General features: G+C 50.0%; 1 protein-coding gene across 10 annotated transcripts in view; it reads left to right on the top strand.

The window, feature by feature from the left end:
* Positions 1–18,239, top strand: part of COBL (cordon-bleu WH2 repeat protein) — a 271,166-nt gene that overhangs the window by 150,415 nt on the left and 102,512 nt on the right. For all 10 annotated transcript variants that reach the window (XM_053897728.1, XM_053897725.1, XM_053897731.1 and 7 more), the window contains one exon: positions 8,899–9,081. In XM_053897728.1, the coding sequence (XP_053753703.1) occupies positions 8,899–9,081 (183 nt within the window). The remainder of the gene's footprint in view (positions 1–8,898; positions 9,082–18,239) is intronic.

The raw sequence follows: 18,239 nt of genomic DNA, 5'->3' as shown, positions 1-18,239 counted from the left end.
CCACCGCCACCAAAATCCTCTCCTTCATCTCTAAACAACAATGTATCTGAATCCCTAAACAGTCACGTCAAAGGATGTGCTCCAGCTTTGGGGAGACGGTGCGGACCCAATGGGTCTCACAAGGTGCAGTCTGAACGACGTCAGTTTCGGATTGGCCCGTTCGTCTCTCTCGACGCAGAAACATGTTCTTGCCAGAGTTTAGTGCGTCCCTTCCTGTCCATGTGGATGGCGTGCCCTGGTGTGTCTGTAAAGGTGCCTCGTGCACGTGTACACGAGGACGTGGAACAGAGGAAAACTTGCCACGGCAGTCTGGGCTTCCCGAAAGAGTGGTGCTTCTCGGTTTCTTGCAAAGTACTGATCTCTGCCCAATTGTCAGTGAGTGTGTGAGCCCCGCGGTTCTTCTAGGGAAATCCAGCCCTCCCGGAGCCTTCATCAGGATTCCCTGGAGCGCTCGGGCTGCGACAGCCAGCAGTGCCCTCTGCTGTGTGGTGCTGGCCCGACCCAGAGCCTGTGCCCATCCTGCTGGGTTAGGGGCACAGCTGGTTCTGGAGGCCAAGTCAGAGCCATCCCCCAGCCACCTAGAAACTCGAGGCTTCTCTGGGACTGGAGCGGGTGAGGCCGTGGTGGGGGGTGGAGGGGGAATGCATCTCCGCCAGGATTCTTGATTTCAGCTCAGGTCACAATCTCATGGGCCTGAGACTGGGCCCAGCGTCAGGCTCTGTGCTGAGTGTGGAGCCTGATTGGGACTCTCTCGCTCGCCCTCTGCCCCGTTCCCCTGCTCATGTGCTCTAAATAAGTAAGTAAATAAATATCTGTGGCAAAATCAACTGTCACAGTGTTGGTCTCATTTTGAGCAGAGACACGGATCCTGAAATTGGCAGCTTCTGTCTCTCTTTGTATCTGTCTCCTCCCAGATGTGTGTGTGAGACAGGATCAAGTTATCACTGTGCTCTGAATGTAATAAATGACCTAAGTGAATATCAGAGGTGTTGGGGATACACAGAGTTCAGCGTTGTCTCTGACCTGACTTTTCCAGTGGACAGCAGCCTGTCAGGTGGAGCCTACAGCCCACAGCGTGAGGCCCCATGAGGTCTTGGTGTGAAGGCTGGGTTCACTTCGTCCCTTTTTCTCTCCATTATCCATGGCTTTTTCCTTCATGATTTATCGGGCTGAACTCCTGGGAGAAAAAGTCCTGAAAAGCAAGACAAAATATGGATTGGGGTGCCCACCATTAGAGAAGGGCCAGACTCATTCCCCTACCAAAAAAAGGGGGGGGGCTTGATTTTTAAAAAAAGATGTTATTGACCCATTTGGACCAGAACAGGAAACCAGATCCCTCTTGCAAGAAAGCTGTGGTCTGTCCCTCATGGAACTTTGCCACTTTGTAGCAGAAGAGCCCCTAAATTGTAATAAGACATGGGCCAGGCTGTATGAACTCTGACCTGTACAGATTATCCTGGTTTTCCATTTTACTTAATATTGATGAGTCAGCATTGTATTTATTTATTTTTTTTTTAATTTTTTTAATTTTTTTTTTTGAGAGATTGACAGAGTATGAGCAGGGGAGGGGCAGAGAGAGAAGGAAGCAAGGAATCTGAAACAGGCTCCAGGCTCTGAGCTGTCCGCACGGACAGCGGGGCTCGATCACACGAACCGCGACATCATGACCTGAGCTGAAGTCAGACACTCAACTGACTGAGCCTCCCAGGCGCCCCAGTGAGTTAGCGTTTTAAACGATGTCCGACCTTGTTTTCCTCCCAAATTATTCTGTGGATTGTTTTCGATATTCTGTGTCCAAATCCAGAAGTGAGGAAAGAAAGAAGCTAAGAGTTCAAATACAAATACCTGTGGACTTGTCACATATCGCTATTATTATGTTGAGGTACATTCCCTCCATAGTCACTTTGTTGAGAGTTTTTATCAGAAATGGACATTGGCTTTGTCAGATGCCTTTTCTGCGTCTACGAGGATGATCCTATGACCTTTATCCTTCGTTTTGTTGTGGTGTATCACATGGACTGATTTGTGGGTGTTGAACCATTCTTGCGTCCCTGGAATAAATCGCACTTGATCGTGGTGTATGATCCTGTTACCGTATTGTTAATTTCAGTCGGCTCCTGTTTTGTTGAGGACTTTTGTATCTGTGTTCATCATACTCAATGGTGAAAACCTGAAAGGCTTTCCTCTAAGATCAGAAAAAGACAAGGATGCCCTCCTCTGCACGTTTATTCAACAAGGGACTAGAAGTCACAGCAGTTGGCAAGAAAGAGAAAGAAAAAGCATCCAAATTGGGAAGGAAGAAGTAAAACTGTCACTATTTGCAGATGACATGATATTATATAGAGAAAACCCTGAAGACACCATAAAAAAAAAAAAAAACTGTTGAAACTAGTAAATAAATTCAGTAAGGTTGCAACATACAAAATCAATATACAGAAATCTGTGGCATTTCTATACACTAATAAAAAAACTGTTGGGAAGAGAAATTAAGAACATAATCCCATTTACAATTGCACCAAAAGGAACAAAATAGCTACAAATAAATTTAACCAAGGAGGTGAGAGATCTACATGTTGAAAATTATAAGACCTTAATAAAACAAATTGAGGAAGACAAATATCTCATGCTCATGGATTGCAAGAATCAATATTGTTAAAGTGTCCATACTAGCCAAAGCAATGTCTGTCAAGATTCCAATCACATTTCTCAAAGAAATAGAACAAATAATCATAAAATATGTAGAGAACCACAAAAAAAAAAAAAAAAACAACAACACCACCTGAACAGCCAAAGGAATCTTGAGAAAGAAAAGCAAAGCTGGAGATATCTTGGTATTTGATTTCAAACCGTATTACAAAGCTATGGTAATGAATACAGTATAATATTAGCATAAAAACAGATGCATAGACAATGACACAGAATAAAGAGCCCAGAAAGAAACCTATGCACGTATGGTCAATTAATTTACAGAGGAGCCAAGAATATACAATGGGAAAAGGATAATGTCTTAGGTAAACGGTGTTGGGAAAACTGGGCCACTCTCTTACACGTACACACAGATTAACTCACAATGGATTAGAGACTTGAACTTAAGACCTGAAACCATGAAACTTCTAGAAGAAAACATAACCAGGAAGGAAGCTCTTTGACGTCGGTCTTGGTGATGAATTTTTGAACCTGACAAAAGCAAAAATAAGTAAGTGGAAAGACATCATACTAGAGAAGCTTCTGCTCAGTGAACGAAGCTATCGACAAAGTGAAAGGACAGTCTGCTGAATGGCAGAAAATACTTGCAAATCATCTACCTGGTAAGGGGCTAATACCCAAAATATATAAAGAACTCATACAGCTCAATAATAAAAAAACAAACAATCCAATTATATAGTGGACAGAAGATCTGAATAGCCATTTTTGTTTTCAAAGAAGACAAAGAGGGGTGCCTGCACGGCTCAGTTAAGTATCTGCCTTTGGCTCAGGTCATGATCTCACAGTTCTTGAGTTTGAGTCCCACATGAGGCTCTCTGCTATCAGCACTGAGTCCGCCTCAGATCCTCTGTCTCCCTCTCTCTCTGCCCCTCACTTGTTCTCTCTCTCTGTCTCAAAAATAAGTGAAACATTAAAAAAAAAAAGACATCCAGATGGTCAACAGGTACATGAAAAGATGCTCGGCATCACTCATCATCAGGGAAATGCAAATCAAAACCACAATAAGATATCACCTCACACCAGTCAGAGTGGCTATTACTAAAAAGACCAGAAATAACAAGTTTCGGTATGGGGAACAGGGAACCCTCGTGCACCGTTGGTGGGAGCGGAAACTGGTACAGCCACTGTGGAAAACGGTATGGAGGTTCCTCACAAGGTTAAAAAACAGAACTGCCGGGCGATCTAGCAATTCTCCTTCTGGGCATTTATCCGACGAAAATGAAAACACTAGAGCAAAAAGATATATGCACCCCTGTGTTCATTGCGATGATGTCACTTACATTAGTGAAGACACAGAAACAGCCTAATAACCCATAGATCTGCAGATGAACATGTAAAGAAACTGTTCCTAATGTATTTATATTTATACCTGTATAAGCACAGCGGAATGTTGTTCCGCCTTAAAAAAAAAGAATGAAATCTTGCCACCCACGACCTCGTGGTCGTGGCATGGACCTCGAGGGCGTTGTGCAAAGTGAAATAAGTCAGAGAGAGAAAGGCAAGTACTGCATGGTCTCTCTTATATGCAGAACCAAAAACAAAACAAAAAAACAACAAAAGAAACACACACCAAAAAAACGCTTGATTGCCAGGGGAGGCAACCAGGGAGGAGGGTGGAGAAGTGGGTAAAGGGAGTCAAAAGATAAAAAAGGAAAAAAAAAAATCTGAAAAACCACAGATATCCTCTGGGCAGCCAAAATATTCGAAACATTTTGGCTGCCCATGGGTTGAAGGTTGAGCAATGCTACTGAATAGCAGAGTTCTTGGGCGGTGCCGATAGACCCAGGTCTCATGGACCCTGAGATTGGCCTGCCTGTGAGTGTGAACAGTGGGGTGTTGGGAGAGATCTGTGTGGCCCATACAGGGCAGACTGGAGCTAAATAAACCTGTGGTGTCAAAATCCAGAGGTGTTCCAGAGACAGATAATGGATCATGAGAAGCATGTTGTTGTCCAGGATAACAGAGACCCCAACTTGCAGGGGCCTGGGATGGGGTGTGCCCTGGGCTTCTGGCTTTTTTTTTATTAATTTTTTTTTTACATGTATTTATTTTTGAGAGACAGAGACAGAGTGTGAGCGGGGGAGGGGCAGAGAGAGAAGGAGACACAGAATCCGAAGCAGGCTCCAGGCTGCGAGCTGTCAGCACAGAGCCTGACACGGGGCTCGAACCCACGAACCGTGAGGTCGTGACCTGAGCCAAAGTCGGGCACTTAACTGATGGAGCCACCCAGGAGCCCCATGGGCTTCTGGGTTTCTGCTAAGGCCATCTTACTTGGCTCTCACGAGGTCACACTTACCAAAAATGGTCACTGGAGGAGAAGGAAACCAACTGTAATGTGACAGGAATATGCTAGATCTTAACAGCAATTTGAAGTCCATGGAATGTAAAATAAAATTTTACGTTTATTTATTTATTTTGAGAGAGAGAGAACAAGGGGCAAGGGCCAGAGAGAGAGGGAGAGAGAATCCCAGGCACCATCAGTGAGATCATGACCTGAGCTGAAACCAAGAGTTGGGCACTTAACCGACTGAGCCATCTAGGTGCCCCAGAATTTCCCTCTTTTAAAGATGAGAAGACGAGAGCATTCCTGCCTGTGTGTGTGTGCGTTGGGCTGTGTGTCGGGAGAACTGTGTTGGGTTCCTCCCCGAGATGTCAGAGTGCTAAAGGGGCAATAGGATTATGGGATTAAAACCTGAAATCCACATGCAACGGGTGACCTGGAAAGTACTTTTCGGGGCGTATTCTGCACAGAGCTTCCAAAAAAAATGCATCTAAAGGTCAGAGGTGAATTCACAGCCGTGTTGAGTGATCAGTCAGGCACACATAGTTGTGGCGAAGGCTGAGGACAGGAGGAATTAGAAGTCCTGAGTCTAGACAGGGTGGAGTGAACAGAAGCGGTTATAGCAGCAGCATTATGAAACGCCTGGTCCCGAATGTCACCCTTGTGGGATGCCAGATGGGGCCATGCGTGCTTCAGAGGTCACCACGGGTAGATAGCTGGTAGATAGTTTTTCACAAGCTTTAACAAACCTCCAGGACACATGCTTGCACTTCCCTTGCCCTGGGGGTATCAGAGAGAGCCAGCCATGGACAAGAGGGGCGCCTGGGTGGCTCGGTTGGTCGAGCGGCTGACTTTGGCTCAGGTCATGATCTTGCAGTTCGTGGGAGCCCCACATCAGGCTCACTGCTGTCCGCGTGGAGCCCGCTTCGGATCCTCTGCCTCCCTTTCTCTTGGCCCTCCCTCGCTGGTGCTTGCTGTCTCAAAAATAAATACTTTTTAAAAATTAAAAAAAAAAAAAGTTTATGGACAAGAAAATCTGAGTCTCAAAAATTTTCTCAGGGAAGGGAATGACAGTAAACTTGGCAGAACAGAATAGGATTTGAGTCTGAGTGTGGATAATACTGGGCTTTTGCCCAGTGGGTTTCCTTTACATATTTATTTTACTTACTCTGTTTTAAGTAAGCTCTCCGCCCAACGTGGGGCTTGAACTCACGACCCTGAGATCAAGAGTCGTATGTTCTACTGACTAGCCAGCCAGGCGCCCTGCTAAATACTTACTTTAAATACACAGATCCTGTCATTCGGATAAAAGCTCCCCCACAAGCTCCTTTTATTTATTCTTTATGTTTTTAGAGAGGAAGAGTGTGTGCAAACAGGGGAGAGGGCAGAGAGGAAGAAAGAGAGAGAGTCTCCAGGCTCAGCACCCAGCCCGACACGGGGCTCCATCCCAGGACCCTAGGATCACGACCTGAGCTGAAATCAAGAGTCGGACCCTCAACCAACGGAGCCACCCAGTCGTCCCCCACCAGCTCCTTTTATAAAACCTGAGAGCAGAGTTGTCCAGAGGCTCTCAGCCATCCATTCATTCGTTTCCACAAACACTGGCTCCGGCGCCTCCCGCGCACCAAGGAGCTGTCAGGACCTGGGGAAACGGGCAACAATCGCTGCCCCCATGGGTCCCACATTGTAAGAGGAGCGACAATAAGTAAATAAGTAGAACAAAACTACTGGTACCCAGTTTTACAGGAGGTAAACTGAGGCAGAGACGACTCCAGAGGCACATCCAAGCTCACGCGGCAGAGGCAGGACTTGAACCCGGACGGCGTGTGGGCTGACCTCCCCGCTGCGCAGCCCCTGGTGTGCAGTACACCCCGGGCACCGGTTCTGGAGGGGAGTGTTGGCCGGGGGAGCGGGGAGAGGTGCCAGGGGAGAGCCTGGCTTCTATCTTGTTATGCATTTGAAATCAGAGTGTTGGTTCTCTAAGCCTCTGCCTGCACTAACGCTTACGTGATCGGGTTAAGCAGACCCTAGGAGGGGTAAAGATTTAAAACACCTATGTGTCGGGGCACGTGGGTGACTCAGTCCATGAAGCGTCCGACTCTGGCTCAGGTCATGATCTCATGATCTGTTGGGTTCGAGCCCCACTTCGGGCTCTGTGCTGACAGCTCAGTGCCTGGAGCCTGCTTCCGATTCTGTGTCTCCCTCTTTCTGTTCCCTGCCCCCCAAAAGATAAATAAGCATTAAAAAAAAAAACAAGTCTGTGCCCTTTAGCCTGCCAGCCCCCCCATATACACCCAGCAGGTGGGGCTGCTTTGTGAAAGCTCCTAAGTAGCATTGTGGCTTGCGTTTATTTTCGGTGTAGATCTCTGCCACGGAGCACTGTGTTCCCTGGTCACAGCCTCCGTGGCACACCATTTATCTCACACGGCCTTTTGGTGGTGACCTGTGAAGGGTTCGAAGAAACCTAAGCCCCTTCTTGGCAGCCGGTGACATACTTCTCACGATGGCAGAGACCCTGTTAGAAAGTGGGGGAGGGGGACAGTAAAGTGACCCCCAAATGGAGAAGGTGCTTTGACACCGGGAAACAAAGCAGGTGACTCCATACAGCTTACGCAGAGGTTTGTGTTTTGTTTTTAATATTTAACTTTTTAAAAAAAGTTTATTCATCTCTTTTGAGAGAGAGAGCATGCGTGCACGGGAGGGGCAGAGAGAGGCGGGGGGAGAGAGAGAATCCCAAACAGGTTCTGCACTGTCAGCACAGAGTCCCAGGTGGGGCTCGAACTCACGACCCGTGAGATCATGAGCTGAGCCGAAATCAAGAGTCGGACACTTAACTGACTGAGTCCCCCAGGCCCTCCTCTACAGTTTTATTCAGGGGACCCTTCCTGGTGGGAGATCAGGTGGAGGCCAATCCACAGCTGCTGCATAGTTACTCTCTGCAAAATCCAGACCTTATGCCACAGCTTTTATAGAGTGAGGGACGCACAGAGTAGGGGTGCCGTTGTGAGATCAGGGGGCTTGCACGCACCTAATCGGCAGCTACCCTTTAAGGAGACCTTACGGCCCCAGCTGAGCATCAGGAAGGGGAAAGATTGTGGCATCCCTGACAGATTCATGGGGGGCCAAAGCGAGCCTTCCCCTGTCCCAGCCTCCCCTTCCAAGGGCCCTGGAACTGGCTGCGAGAGAGGTCATGTGAGCAGACGTGACCCACCGGAGGGCCGGAGAGGGGGCTCAGTGCGGTCAGAGCTACAGACAGATTCCTCCGGGAGAAATGTACTTCTGGCCTGTGCCTTCCTCTGTTCAGCACCTACAAGCTCATTCCGATGACGGGTTCCATTTCAAAGGAGGCTGATTCACACTGCGGTCTGGTCAGGAGTGTTAAACGAGTCTAGCTGGTAAGGGTTCTTAGGGGGTTTCAGAGGTCTGTCGTTTCCTTTGTGATTAAGAAAACAAACCTTTGTGGGGCGCCTGGGTGGCTCAGTCGCTTGAGCGTCCGACTTCGGTTCGGGTCATGATCTCGCAGTTTGTGGGTTCGAGCCCTGCGTCGGGCTCTGTGCTGACAGCTCAGGGCCTGGAGCCTGCTTCGGATTCTGTGTCTCCCTCTCTCTGCCCCTCCCCTGCTCGTGCTGTCTCTCTCTCTTTCTCTCTCTCAAAACTAAATAAACATCCAAAAGAAAAAAGAAAAGAAACCTTTGCAGCAGGAATGTGTCAATGGAGTGTCTCCCACCGCAGGGAAAATACGGACTTTCGACTGAAAGTGAGGGTTTTGCTCAGGCCATTCAAGCCCAGCAGTGGACATGTCCTACAGGCTCGGATGGGCGGTGTGGCACTTGGTTTTCAGGTCGGAGCACTCCTACACTGAGAAGTGACCTCGCACCGATGAGAGTTTCTCTTTGTCCCCTTCCCCGCAGGGCTGCCTGACCACGCCCAACTCCCCGGCGGTGAATCCGCGTTCCATGACGTTGGGTCCATCCCTGTCGCTTGGCAACATCTCAGGGGTGTCTGTGAAGTCGGACATGAAGAAGCGTCGGGCCCCTCCGCCCCCGACGCTGCCCGGCCTGGGGCCACCAGTGCAGGACAAGGCCTCGGAAAAGGTAGGCGGAGGGCGGCTCCGGGGAGTGGTGGATCCGCTAAAAGGACCGGCGACTTCTCTGGAAGCTCCCTGTGTGCCCTACCTTCTGCAAATTTGTGGCTTTAGCGGGGAGAGTGTTTCGGTCGAATCTTTAAGCTTTATTTAGAAGTAAAAGTGAGGGGCGCCTGGGTGACTCAGTCGGTTGGGTGTCTGACTCTTGATTTCGGCTCAGGTCATGATCTCACAGTGTGTGAGATCGAGCCCCATGCCGGGCTCTGAGCTGAGTGGGGAACCTGCTTGAGAGTCTCTTTCTCCCTCTCTCTCTGTCCCTCCCCTGCTCATGCTTACTCTCTCTCCCTCTCTCAAATAAACATTTTAAAAAAGTAGAAGTAAAGATGAGATGCCACGCTCCTTCACGTGTGGAAGGTAGGACACCTCCTGTGCTCTCAGGCGTTCAAGGCCTGTGCTTGTTATTAGCATTTATTGTGTCTGCAGCATTAAAAGTTTGGGCGTCGTCACGATCGCTAAATAAGAAAATAGCGTGGTTCGGAACACTGAAAGAAATCTGGAGTTTGTACGGGACAGGGATGATAGGTCGTAAAATATAGATGCCCCAAATAATTGAGATGCACAGGAAAGGAGGGAGGGCCTTTCACACTAAGTCACTTTCCACGTGATGGGATGTTTGTGGAGACCGCGTATGTAGGAAGCCACGGGTGCTAAGTTTATCATCAGAGCAACGTCACGCCTTCGCAAGGGGTTGTCACTACGTGTGGACCAGAAAGAGTCTTTGTCCTCAGCAGCTGGGGTCTGCACTGGCCTTCTGTCCTCCCGCGAGTCTGCTGCGGCGTGAAGCGCGATTGGAAATCCCAGGCCCTCCGTTCTCAGGGGCCGGGACGACCCTTGACCAAGCAGCTCCTGTTCTCGAGGCTTGGGATGATGCACGGTGAAACTGATGCACAGGTTTCATCCTCTAAATGCATCCGTCCTCATTCAGCTGGGGGGAAGCAGGGACAGCACACGGTGTGGCCGGGATGGGACCGGACTTTGGAATCTTCTAGAAGCTGTGTTCTCCAAGGCTGACCGGCCACGCCCACAGCTGGGCCTGCTCCACATGTATTCCAAGATGCCGGGCCACAGTAAGGATGCATTAGTGCTCACCAAACGGGGAAGGTTCCCAGTGGCTGGCACCCCAGCTCCCTGGGGGACGGGGACACCACGCTGCAAACAGGAACTTTATAGAACACACGTTAATTCTCTCACAGGGGCTTCATTTCCTGACTCTTTCCTTCTGCCTTAGCGTCCCCGGCCTGTCCGTGCTTCGTGGAGGCGGAAAACTTCACACTGCTGCTACTCTGGGTTTGAACCCTTTTTTTTTTTTTTGCGTATTCATAAGATGGCTTTTCCTTAAAATAAACTAGAAACTAAGTCTGTGCCTCCCAGATGGGAGGCTCGGCCTGGGGTCATGGTTAGAAGTTGCCTAAGTGGCTCTCTGGAGCAGTAGTCTTCTCAGATTCCTTCTTGCCTGGTTGTCTGTCCATCAGTCTTCATAAATCTTAATAAATCGTCCTCCATCCTCACAGGTGTGAACTTTACCCCCAGGTCTCAGAGACCACCCCGCTCCCATCGACAGACCTTTCCATCCGTGCCTTATCAATCTGTTGGAAAACCCTGACACAACACGTTTTAGAAGAAAATATTTTGATTTTTGTGTTTCTTAAGCATTTTCTTTTTTTCTTTTTAATGTTTATTTTGAGAGAGCAAGAGAGACAGAGAGTGAGCGGGTGAGGAGCAGAGAGGGAGGGAGACACAGGATCCGAAGCAGGCTCCAGGCTCCGAGCTGTCAGCACAGAGCCCGACGCGGGGCTTGAACCCACGAACCACGAGATCGTGACCTGAGCCGAGGTCGGACACTTAACTGACGGAGTCATCCAGGCGCCCCTAGCATTTTCTAATGCTCCTAAGTTCTTCTGAGTTCTCCGGGATGTTTTAGCTATCTTTTGTTACCAAGAGCGTTAGGTACAAATGCACCCCATTTGGTCGTACACTTGCGGGACTAAATGTGCAAATTGAACCCAAAGTTTCTTCCTGTGCTTGTGTAGTGAAATGTAGACCTTTTCTGGGGTTTAGGATCTGAACTTTTTCATAACCCACAGACCATACTTCTAGCATTTAGTACTTTTCAGCCCCCTCCCTCTGGGGACATCAGTTTGCTTCTGATTGGGAGGGACGTTAGCACCGAAAACCGCAAGTTCCAGCATCATTATTACTTGAGGGCTGTTTGCAATGAGAATTGTGTTTCCTGGTGTTCTCGAAGGTTGATGCTGAACCCGATCAGCATCTTAAAAGTTCCTTCCGTCCGGAGAAGAGGTGTTCTCAGATTTTAACATGCTTCTCCAGAGTGGATAAAGTCTGCCCGAGTGGAAAAATGTATCGTAAATGGAGAATCGGGAATTCTGAGTGAAAAATAAATAGTTCTCTATACCCTGAAAAATGAACAGAGTTCCCTCTGAGGCAGTAAAAGCTTCTTACTAAAATCTGTTTCATTTGGCACAGAATGAGCGCAGAAACTGGCTCACAGAAATGCTCTCCTTTTTTAAGCATATGAGTGGCATATGGATTAGATTTAAGCATTTGCTGGGACCATATTTTTCCTTTTTAAATGAAAGGTATTTTGTTATTTACTAATTTCTGGGAAAGGAACCCAAAAGTGTATTGTCATCGTTGTCGGGTAAGAACGTCAGTTCCTTTTTCACCAACTTCCTTCCAGATAAAGATAAGATGTTTGTTTGGAAAACCTTAGTTGTGTGCAGCTGTTCCTAACACCGATGTCCTGAATGGAAAGGAAAGGCTTATTTTCAAGGACATGACTAGTGTGGGGAAAGGAGAATGCCTACATTTTCTTATTTTAGAAGAAAATATTTTATCTTTTTCTCTTATTATCATCTGGTCCGAAAAATTCAGGGTTCCCTTATTCAGGTCGTAGAAGGGGAATCATGTCAGACAAGTGTCGGTTCAGGGGACACATTTTCCCCCAAATGCTGTCTTTGTATCAGCGTTCGTTACCTGTTTTTAGACTCACGACGCGATCGCCAGTATTTGTTATTTCTAAAATACTTTCCGGAGAGACCTTCCCAGAGTGGGTAGGTAGAGCCAGTGAAAGAAATTAATGGTGTCCTTGAGCAAGCCTGTTAGCAGAGAAATTGGCAAGACGGGTCGAGAGACGTGTTATCTTTCCAGAGGAGACCGAATCTCTGTGCCAGACTTTCATCCCTCTTCCCGGTACCTCGAATGTAGTTCTAATTAAGTGGAACATTCAGACAGGAATGATATATATGTGAGGGCACCATACGCTGAGTCAGTAGTTTTCGAACTTAAGCGAGCATCAGAATCACCCCCAAAGGGCTTGTTAGAACACATTTTGCTTGGCTCCACCCTGAGGGTTTCTGATTCAGTAGGTCTGGGGCAGGGCCTGGGAATTTGTGTCCCAGCAAGTTCCCAGGCAAACCCCACTTTGAGAACCACCGCGCCGCAGAAACTCCGCTGCCCCGATCCGCTCCGCTCGGTGTAAATATCTTGAACGGGTCTGGAGAGTTCTTCCCGCAGAAGAGTTTCCCTGGAGATGAATGGATCTGTGCTCTGCAATAACGTCTGGGCACAGTTTGCCATAGTGTTAGCTGAGGCCTAACGTTGGATGTTAAATAAATAGTTCTTGCTTCTTCTTGCCGGGACCCAGGGTGTGTTCGTGTGAGGGACAGAGGGATTGCCTGTCCCAGGTGGGATTTTTCTTCCCATTTCACCTTTGAGATTCCCCAGGGTCATCACTCCACTCTGCTGTGTGCTGAGACGACCTCACGCCTTGTCCTTGGCCCCGATCAAGGGCAGAGTTCTTGCTTGCTGCGCCTACCTGGGGGTCAGAGCCCCCTTTGTATGCCAGGTCTTAGTATCTATCCCCAAGGAGGGTGGTCTCTTGTCTCTTGCACACATGTGCCCCCCTCTGGGCTGTGGATCAGCACAGATCTGAGATGACGCGTGGGGCCGCGGACACAAGTGCCTGCGTGGGCACCCCCTCCACTCACTCTCTGGTCCTCAGTTTCCTCCTCTGCAAAATGGGAACAGCCAAGGCAGCCTTCCCGGGTACATGATGTAGAGGCCAGACCACGGGCCGTGCAGCTGCCCCCTGGGGTTAACATCCCAGCTCTGTCCGCCCTGGTCCGGTGGCTTTGGTGAGTCCCGCAGCAACTACCTCGCCATCCCCCTAGGTGTGCAGACAGCACAAGAGCCCTTGTGAGAGCCAGGCATCGGGAATGGAAGAGCCGGAGGCAGGGAGGACCGGCCAGTGGGAACGGTGGCTCTGTGCCCTGGCCAGGCTCCTGCGTTAACCAAGTGGCAGATTAAACTTAAAACTCAAACTCTTGGGGGCAGGGGCAGGGGGGGCACCTGGGTGGTTCAGTTGGTTAAGTGTCCGACTCGTGGTTTGGGCTCAGGTCATGATCTCACGGGTTTGTGGGTTCGAGCCCCACATCGGGCTCCGTGCTGACAGTGTGGAGCCTGCTCGGGGTTCTCATTCTCCCTCTCCCTCTGTCTGTCTGTCTCTCTGCCCCTCCCCTGCTCGTGCTCTGTCTCTCTCAAAATAAATAAATCAACTTAAAAAAAAATCAAACTCTGTGTTGCCGTAAACACCAAAGGCGACGTAAAACAAGACCACACCCTCGTGCTGGCTTTGCCCCCGCGTCAGGCACAAACTGTGAATACACCTCGTTCACAGGTCCACATTTTCAGAGTTTATTGGGGGGGCCGTTGCTCATCCTTTTAAGTCTTTGGAGCCCCTCTTTGAGAAGAACAAGAATAGAATACTGTCCCGTGATCTGTGCTTACGTGACTCAGTTTACCCATTCAAGATGGAAAGAATCCCGTAAATCACGCCTGCCGGTATCTGCCTCTTAGAACGCTCTGCGGGTCACGGACAGGCGTATTTCGCTTTTGTCTGTCAGTTGATTAAAAACAACTTGTGGGAGTTTTCTAGAAAATGCTGTGTGGTCTCATTTGAGTTCTCCTTTTCCACAAATTCAGAAGAAACGGCTCTTCCCTAATTTTTTCAGTCGGCACATGGTTCTTCTATGCCCGCTTTTATGCCGAAGACAACTCTGAATCCTTTTTTATCATAAGGACAAGGAATTCAAAAAGTATTTTAGTTATCCGGGCTCTCTTTTGTCCTGTAACACTTGAATCATGGCATTCATCGTGGAAAGCGTTCAACACCAGACAATTCCAGTATGACAGCCACACGTCTACACCATCTCAAGTTTGTTGCATTGGGACTAAAACCACTGGTGGGGACGGCCGTTAAAATGAGAGATCGGGAGGGGCGCCTGGGTGGCTCAGTCGGCTGAGCGGCTGACCTCGGCTCAGGTCACGATCTCGCAGTTCACGAGTTCGGGCCCCACGTCGGGCTCTGTGCTGACAGCTCGGAGCCTGGAGCCTGCTTCAGATTCTGTGTTTCCCTCTCATTAAAAAAAAAAAAAAAATTTAATGAGAAATGAGGAAGCTGGTGTTACAATCAGTTATTAGTATAACACAAAAAAGATTTTTCCATGAAAAATGGCTTACGAGTTCAATAAATACGTCCACACCCTGCACTTAAGAGTATGAATTGACCCTCATTCCTTGGATATCTCAGTGCAGCATTTTGTACTGTGTGAATAATTCGGGCAATCTGCACAGGTTAGAAATCAGGGGAAAGTGTTACTACTTGAGATTCCGTATGAGAATCAGGTACCTAGAATGTTACAGGACGTTGTAACCCTTTGCTGACCGCACCCCCAACGACATACTTCATCCAGAACTGAAGTGTGCATCTGACCATCGCCAAACTCACAGTCCGTTTCTGTGGTGGTGCGTCGGATCATTCCGGAATGTTCCTGACCTCACTCTGCTTCCCGGTCCTTAGCAGAGAGAAGGCCCCAGCGATGTGGCCTCAGGAACCCTTGTTGGGGGGGCATCCCCGCCGAGCAGGGTCACGGACCAGGGTGGGCTCCAAGCGTATTTTCCTCTCTACTGTTAGGACTCACGGTTGCTGCTTATTAAATCGAACGTCCGCAAGGGTGTTGAGGTAAATGGAAACCCTGTTCCCGCAGGGCCATTTCCACTGTCCCCCTGGAGTGGGGACTCCTCCGAGTTCCCTGTCACCTGCCTCTTGCTGGTTGTTACCTTGTTTCTGGCAAAGGGGATGATGCCTGGAGACTTTTAAAAAATTATTCTTCGTGGGGCACCTGGGTGGCTCAGTCGGTTGAGTGTCGGACTCTTGTTCTCAGCTCCTGTCATGATGTTACAGTTCGTGAGATCAAGCCCCATGTTGGGCTCTGTCCTGACAGCGTGGAGACTGCTTAGGATTCTCTCTCTCCCTCTCTCTCTGCCCCTCCCCTGCACATACGCCTGTGTGCCCATGCTCTCTCTCTCTCTCTCTCAAACTAGATACACATTTAAAAAAATTATTCTTCATACTAATCAAAGACCTTTGATGACCTCCAGCACGTGGGTGGTGCTCACATGAGCGATGGCTCAGCCTTGGCCTCCTGGAGCGCTGTGCTGGCCAGAAAGGATTCAGAGCAGAGAAGAGTGGTCCCTTCGATACGCCCTGTGTGCCAGGGACCCAGGAGGGGAGGGGCCCCACCTGGACTGATCCCCCGTATAAGATGAGGAGGAAGGTCTATAGACCCACGTCTGTCCCTCACGTGCCACACCCCCTGTCCAAGAGCCCTGATCCTGAAGGCAGCCACCTCTCCCATACCCATCTTAGCACCCTGGTCCAGGGGCTCCCACCCACCTGGGACGACCCACATTGCAGTAGTGGCCTCTTCTTGGGTCCCTGCGTCAGCTCCTGCCCTCCTGCCCCTCTACACCACTGCTAGAGCAACACTGGTCCAAACACAAGTGGGGGCCCGTCTCCCCTTTGCATCAGCCTGGGGCATGACCCGAGTTCTTACCTCCGTCCGCAGGCCTCCAGCTCTGGGCTCAGCGCCTCCCCTGTGCCCTCACCGCCCCTCCCAGAGGAGTCCACGACTTGTCCTCGCCACGGGGCCCCATCACATTCTCCCCTCACCCGTACCCTGCTTGGAGGCCGCTTCGCCGGCCAGGCCTCCCTCACCCCTCCACCCGCCGGTCACAGTCTGCCCCATTTCCCATTCTCATCTGTGTTTCTTCCAGCGTCTAACCCGTAAGCCCAGAGGCAGGGGACTTAGTGTCTCTGCTCCCTGCCGTGTCTCCAGCGTCTGATGCCGTGCCGCTGTGTCAGCAAGCATTTATGTTCATTCACTTTGTATTTCCGTGATTCACTTACCAGGCGTGGAAAGATGGGTCCCCTCGAAGTGAAAGACACTGGTTGCAATATGTATGCGAAGAGCTAACAAATGCCCTGCTCGCAGAGCCTACTTTTGAAAGGGTGACAACTTGGCCATAAGCCTGCAGAGTTTGCTCGTCACTATGGGAAAAGACGGTCGGTGAGCCCCCCACCAGGGCAGCCTTCTGCCGGATCCCAGAGCTAGGAGTGACCGTACGGTGGGGGTGCAGGAACCGTGTGCGGAGACAGTCACGCCGCCACGTAAACTGTGGACTCACCCCTCACGGCCATCCTGGCCAGCTTGCTCGTCACGATGGCCCTTCATCAGTTGAGTTGAGGAAACCGAGCCGGTCCAGGCCTCGCTGCAGGTCAGAGACCGCGTAGGCAAGGGCTCTCACCGGCCGCACGTCCTGCACCGTGTGTGGCCCTTCTTGGGAAGACCGGGCCCCGTCCCCCCACCTGCCGAGGCAGGGCGGATGAGATGAACGCACTTTGAGGGGGCCGCGTTCCCTCTGTGACTTGGTAAGAGGCAAACAGACCTTGGAGAGGAAGGCGTGTGCACATTGAGCTGGGGAGTCCTGTGGCCTGGGCACCCGTCCCAGGGTTTGGATATACGTCCCGTTACAAACCGCGAGTAGCTACCAGGCTTTCTCTCTGGTGTGGCTGGAGGCTTTCCACCTCCCTACTGTTGACTGCCCTCCACACTGGAATGTTCTAGAATACCACAGGAGGGCCCCACTTCTTTCCCATGCTGCACTGCCTGTCCCTCCTCTGTGTAGGCCTGCAGGCTAGTAACTCAGAGCATCCCCCCCACCCCACCCTGGGCCATTCAGGGCATCCCCATGGCCCCTTAGCCCTCCAGGTTACCCTGAAGGAAGCCCCTCCCTCCCTCCCTCCCTCCCTCCTCCCACCAGCTGAGCCCTCTCCTTGCGCAGACGGGAAGGGACTTTGCCCTGGAAGTCTCCCCCCATGGCAGGCCTTTCTTTCTGGCTTCTTCTGTGTGTGTGCCCCTGAGCCTGTTTTTTTTTTTTTTTCTTTTCTTTTTTTTAATATTTTTTAAAGATTTTGTAAAATTTATTTGTCTTGAGGGAGGGAAAGAGAGAGCATGAACAGGGGAGGGGCAGAGAGAGAGGGAGAGAGACAGAATCCCAAGTAGGCTCTACGCTGTCAGCACTGAGCCCAATCTGAGGCTTGAACTCACAAACTGTGAGATCATGACCTGAGGGCGAAACCCAGACCACACCCAGACACCCCTGTCTCTGAGCCTGTTGTGAACGTTTCTTTATGAAATTCAGGCGTCTTACTACTCAAACCAGAGACGCACCAAGTACCCCTCCCCCACAAAATGCCCCCAACCCTCTCCCCCCCACACCCCGTACCAAAGCAGGTGTAACAGGTGACTTCCCGTGGAAAGAAGGAGCACTTTCCCAACCACATCATCTTCTCCCCCCTAAAGGGCAAAACTTCCGTGATTTATTCCCTGCTGTTACAGTTTCTTTGGGGATAAAAACGGAGCCGTTCTCTGAGGCACATCATCCTGTGCATTTGGGTTCTGGACAACAGTCTGACTGGCTTGGGGGTTGGGCATTCGCCTCTCCGTGGGCATGATGAACCATGCCCCGGGATCGTGACTTGAAGTGCATTTTACGGCATTCGTGATTTTAAAGTCCACCCGCATTGTAGGGACCACTCGGCCTTAGCTCTCCTCAGGGAGCCCCTTAGCAGAGGTCAGTAACTGCCACTACATGGGAGACTGCTGGTGACAAGTTCAGGATCCACCCCCCCATCCCCACGGCCTTGAGGACCCAGCGTATACTTGGCCATCCATTTGGCTGAATCCC

Source organism: Panthera pardus, unplaced genomic scaffold, assembly GCF_024362965.1.
Source record: "Panthera pardus isolate Hobbes unplaced genomic scaffold, ASM2436296v1 HiC_scaffold_8, whole genome shotgun sequence".
NCBI classification, from domain to species: domain Eukaryota; kingdom Metazoa; phylum Chordata; class Mammalia; order Carnivora; family Felidae; genus Panthera; species Panthera pardus.
This window is presented reverse-complemented; position numbering and strand designations above follow the sequence as displayed.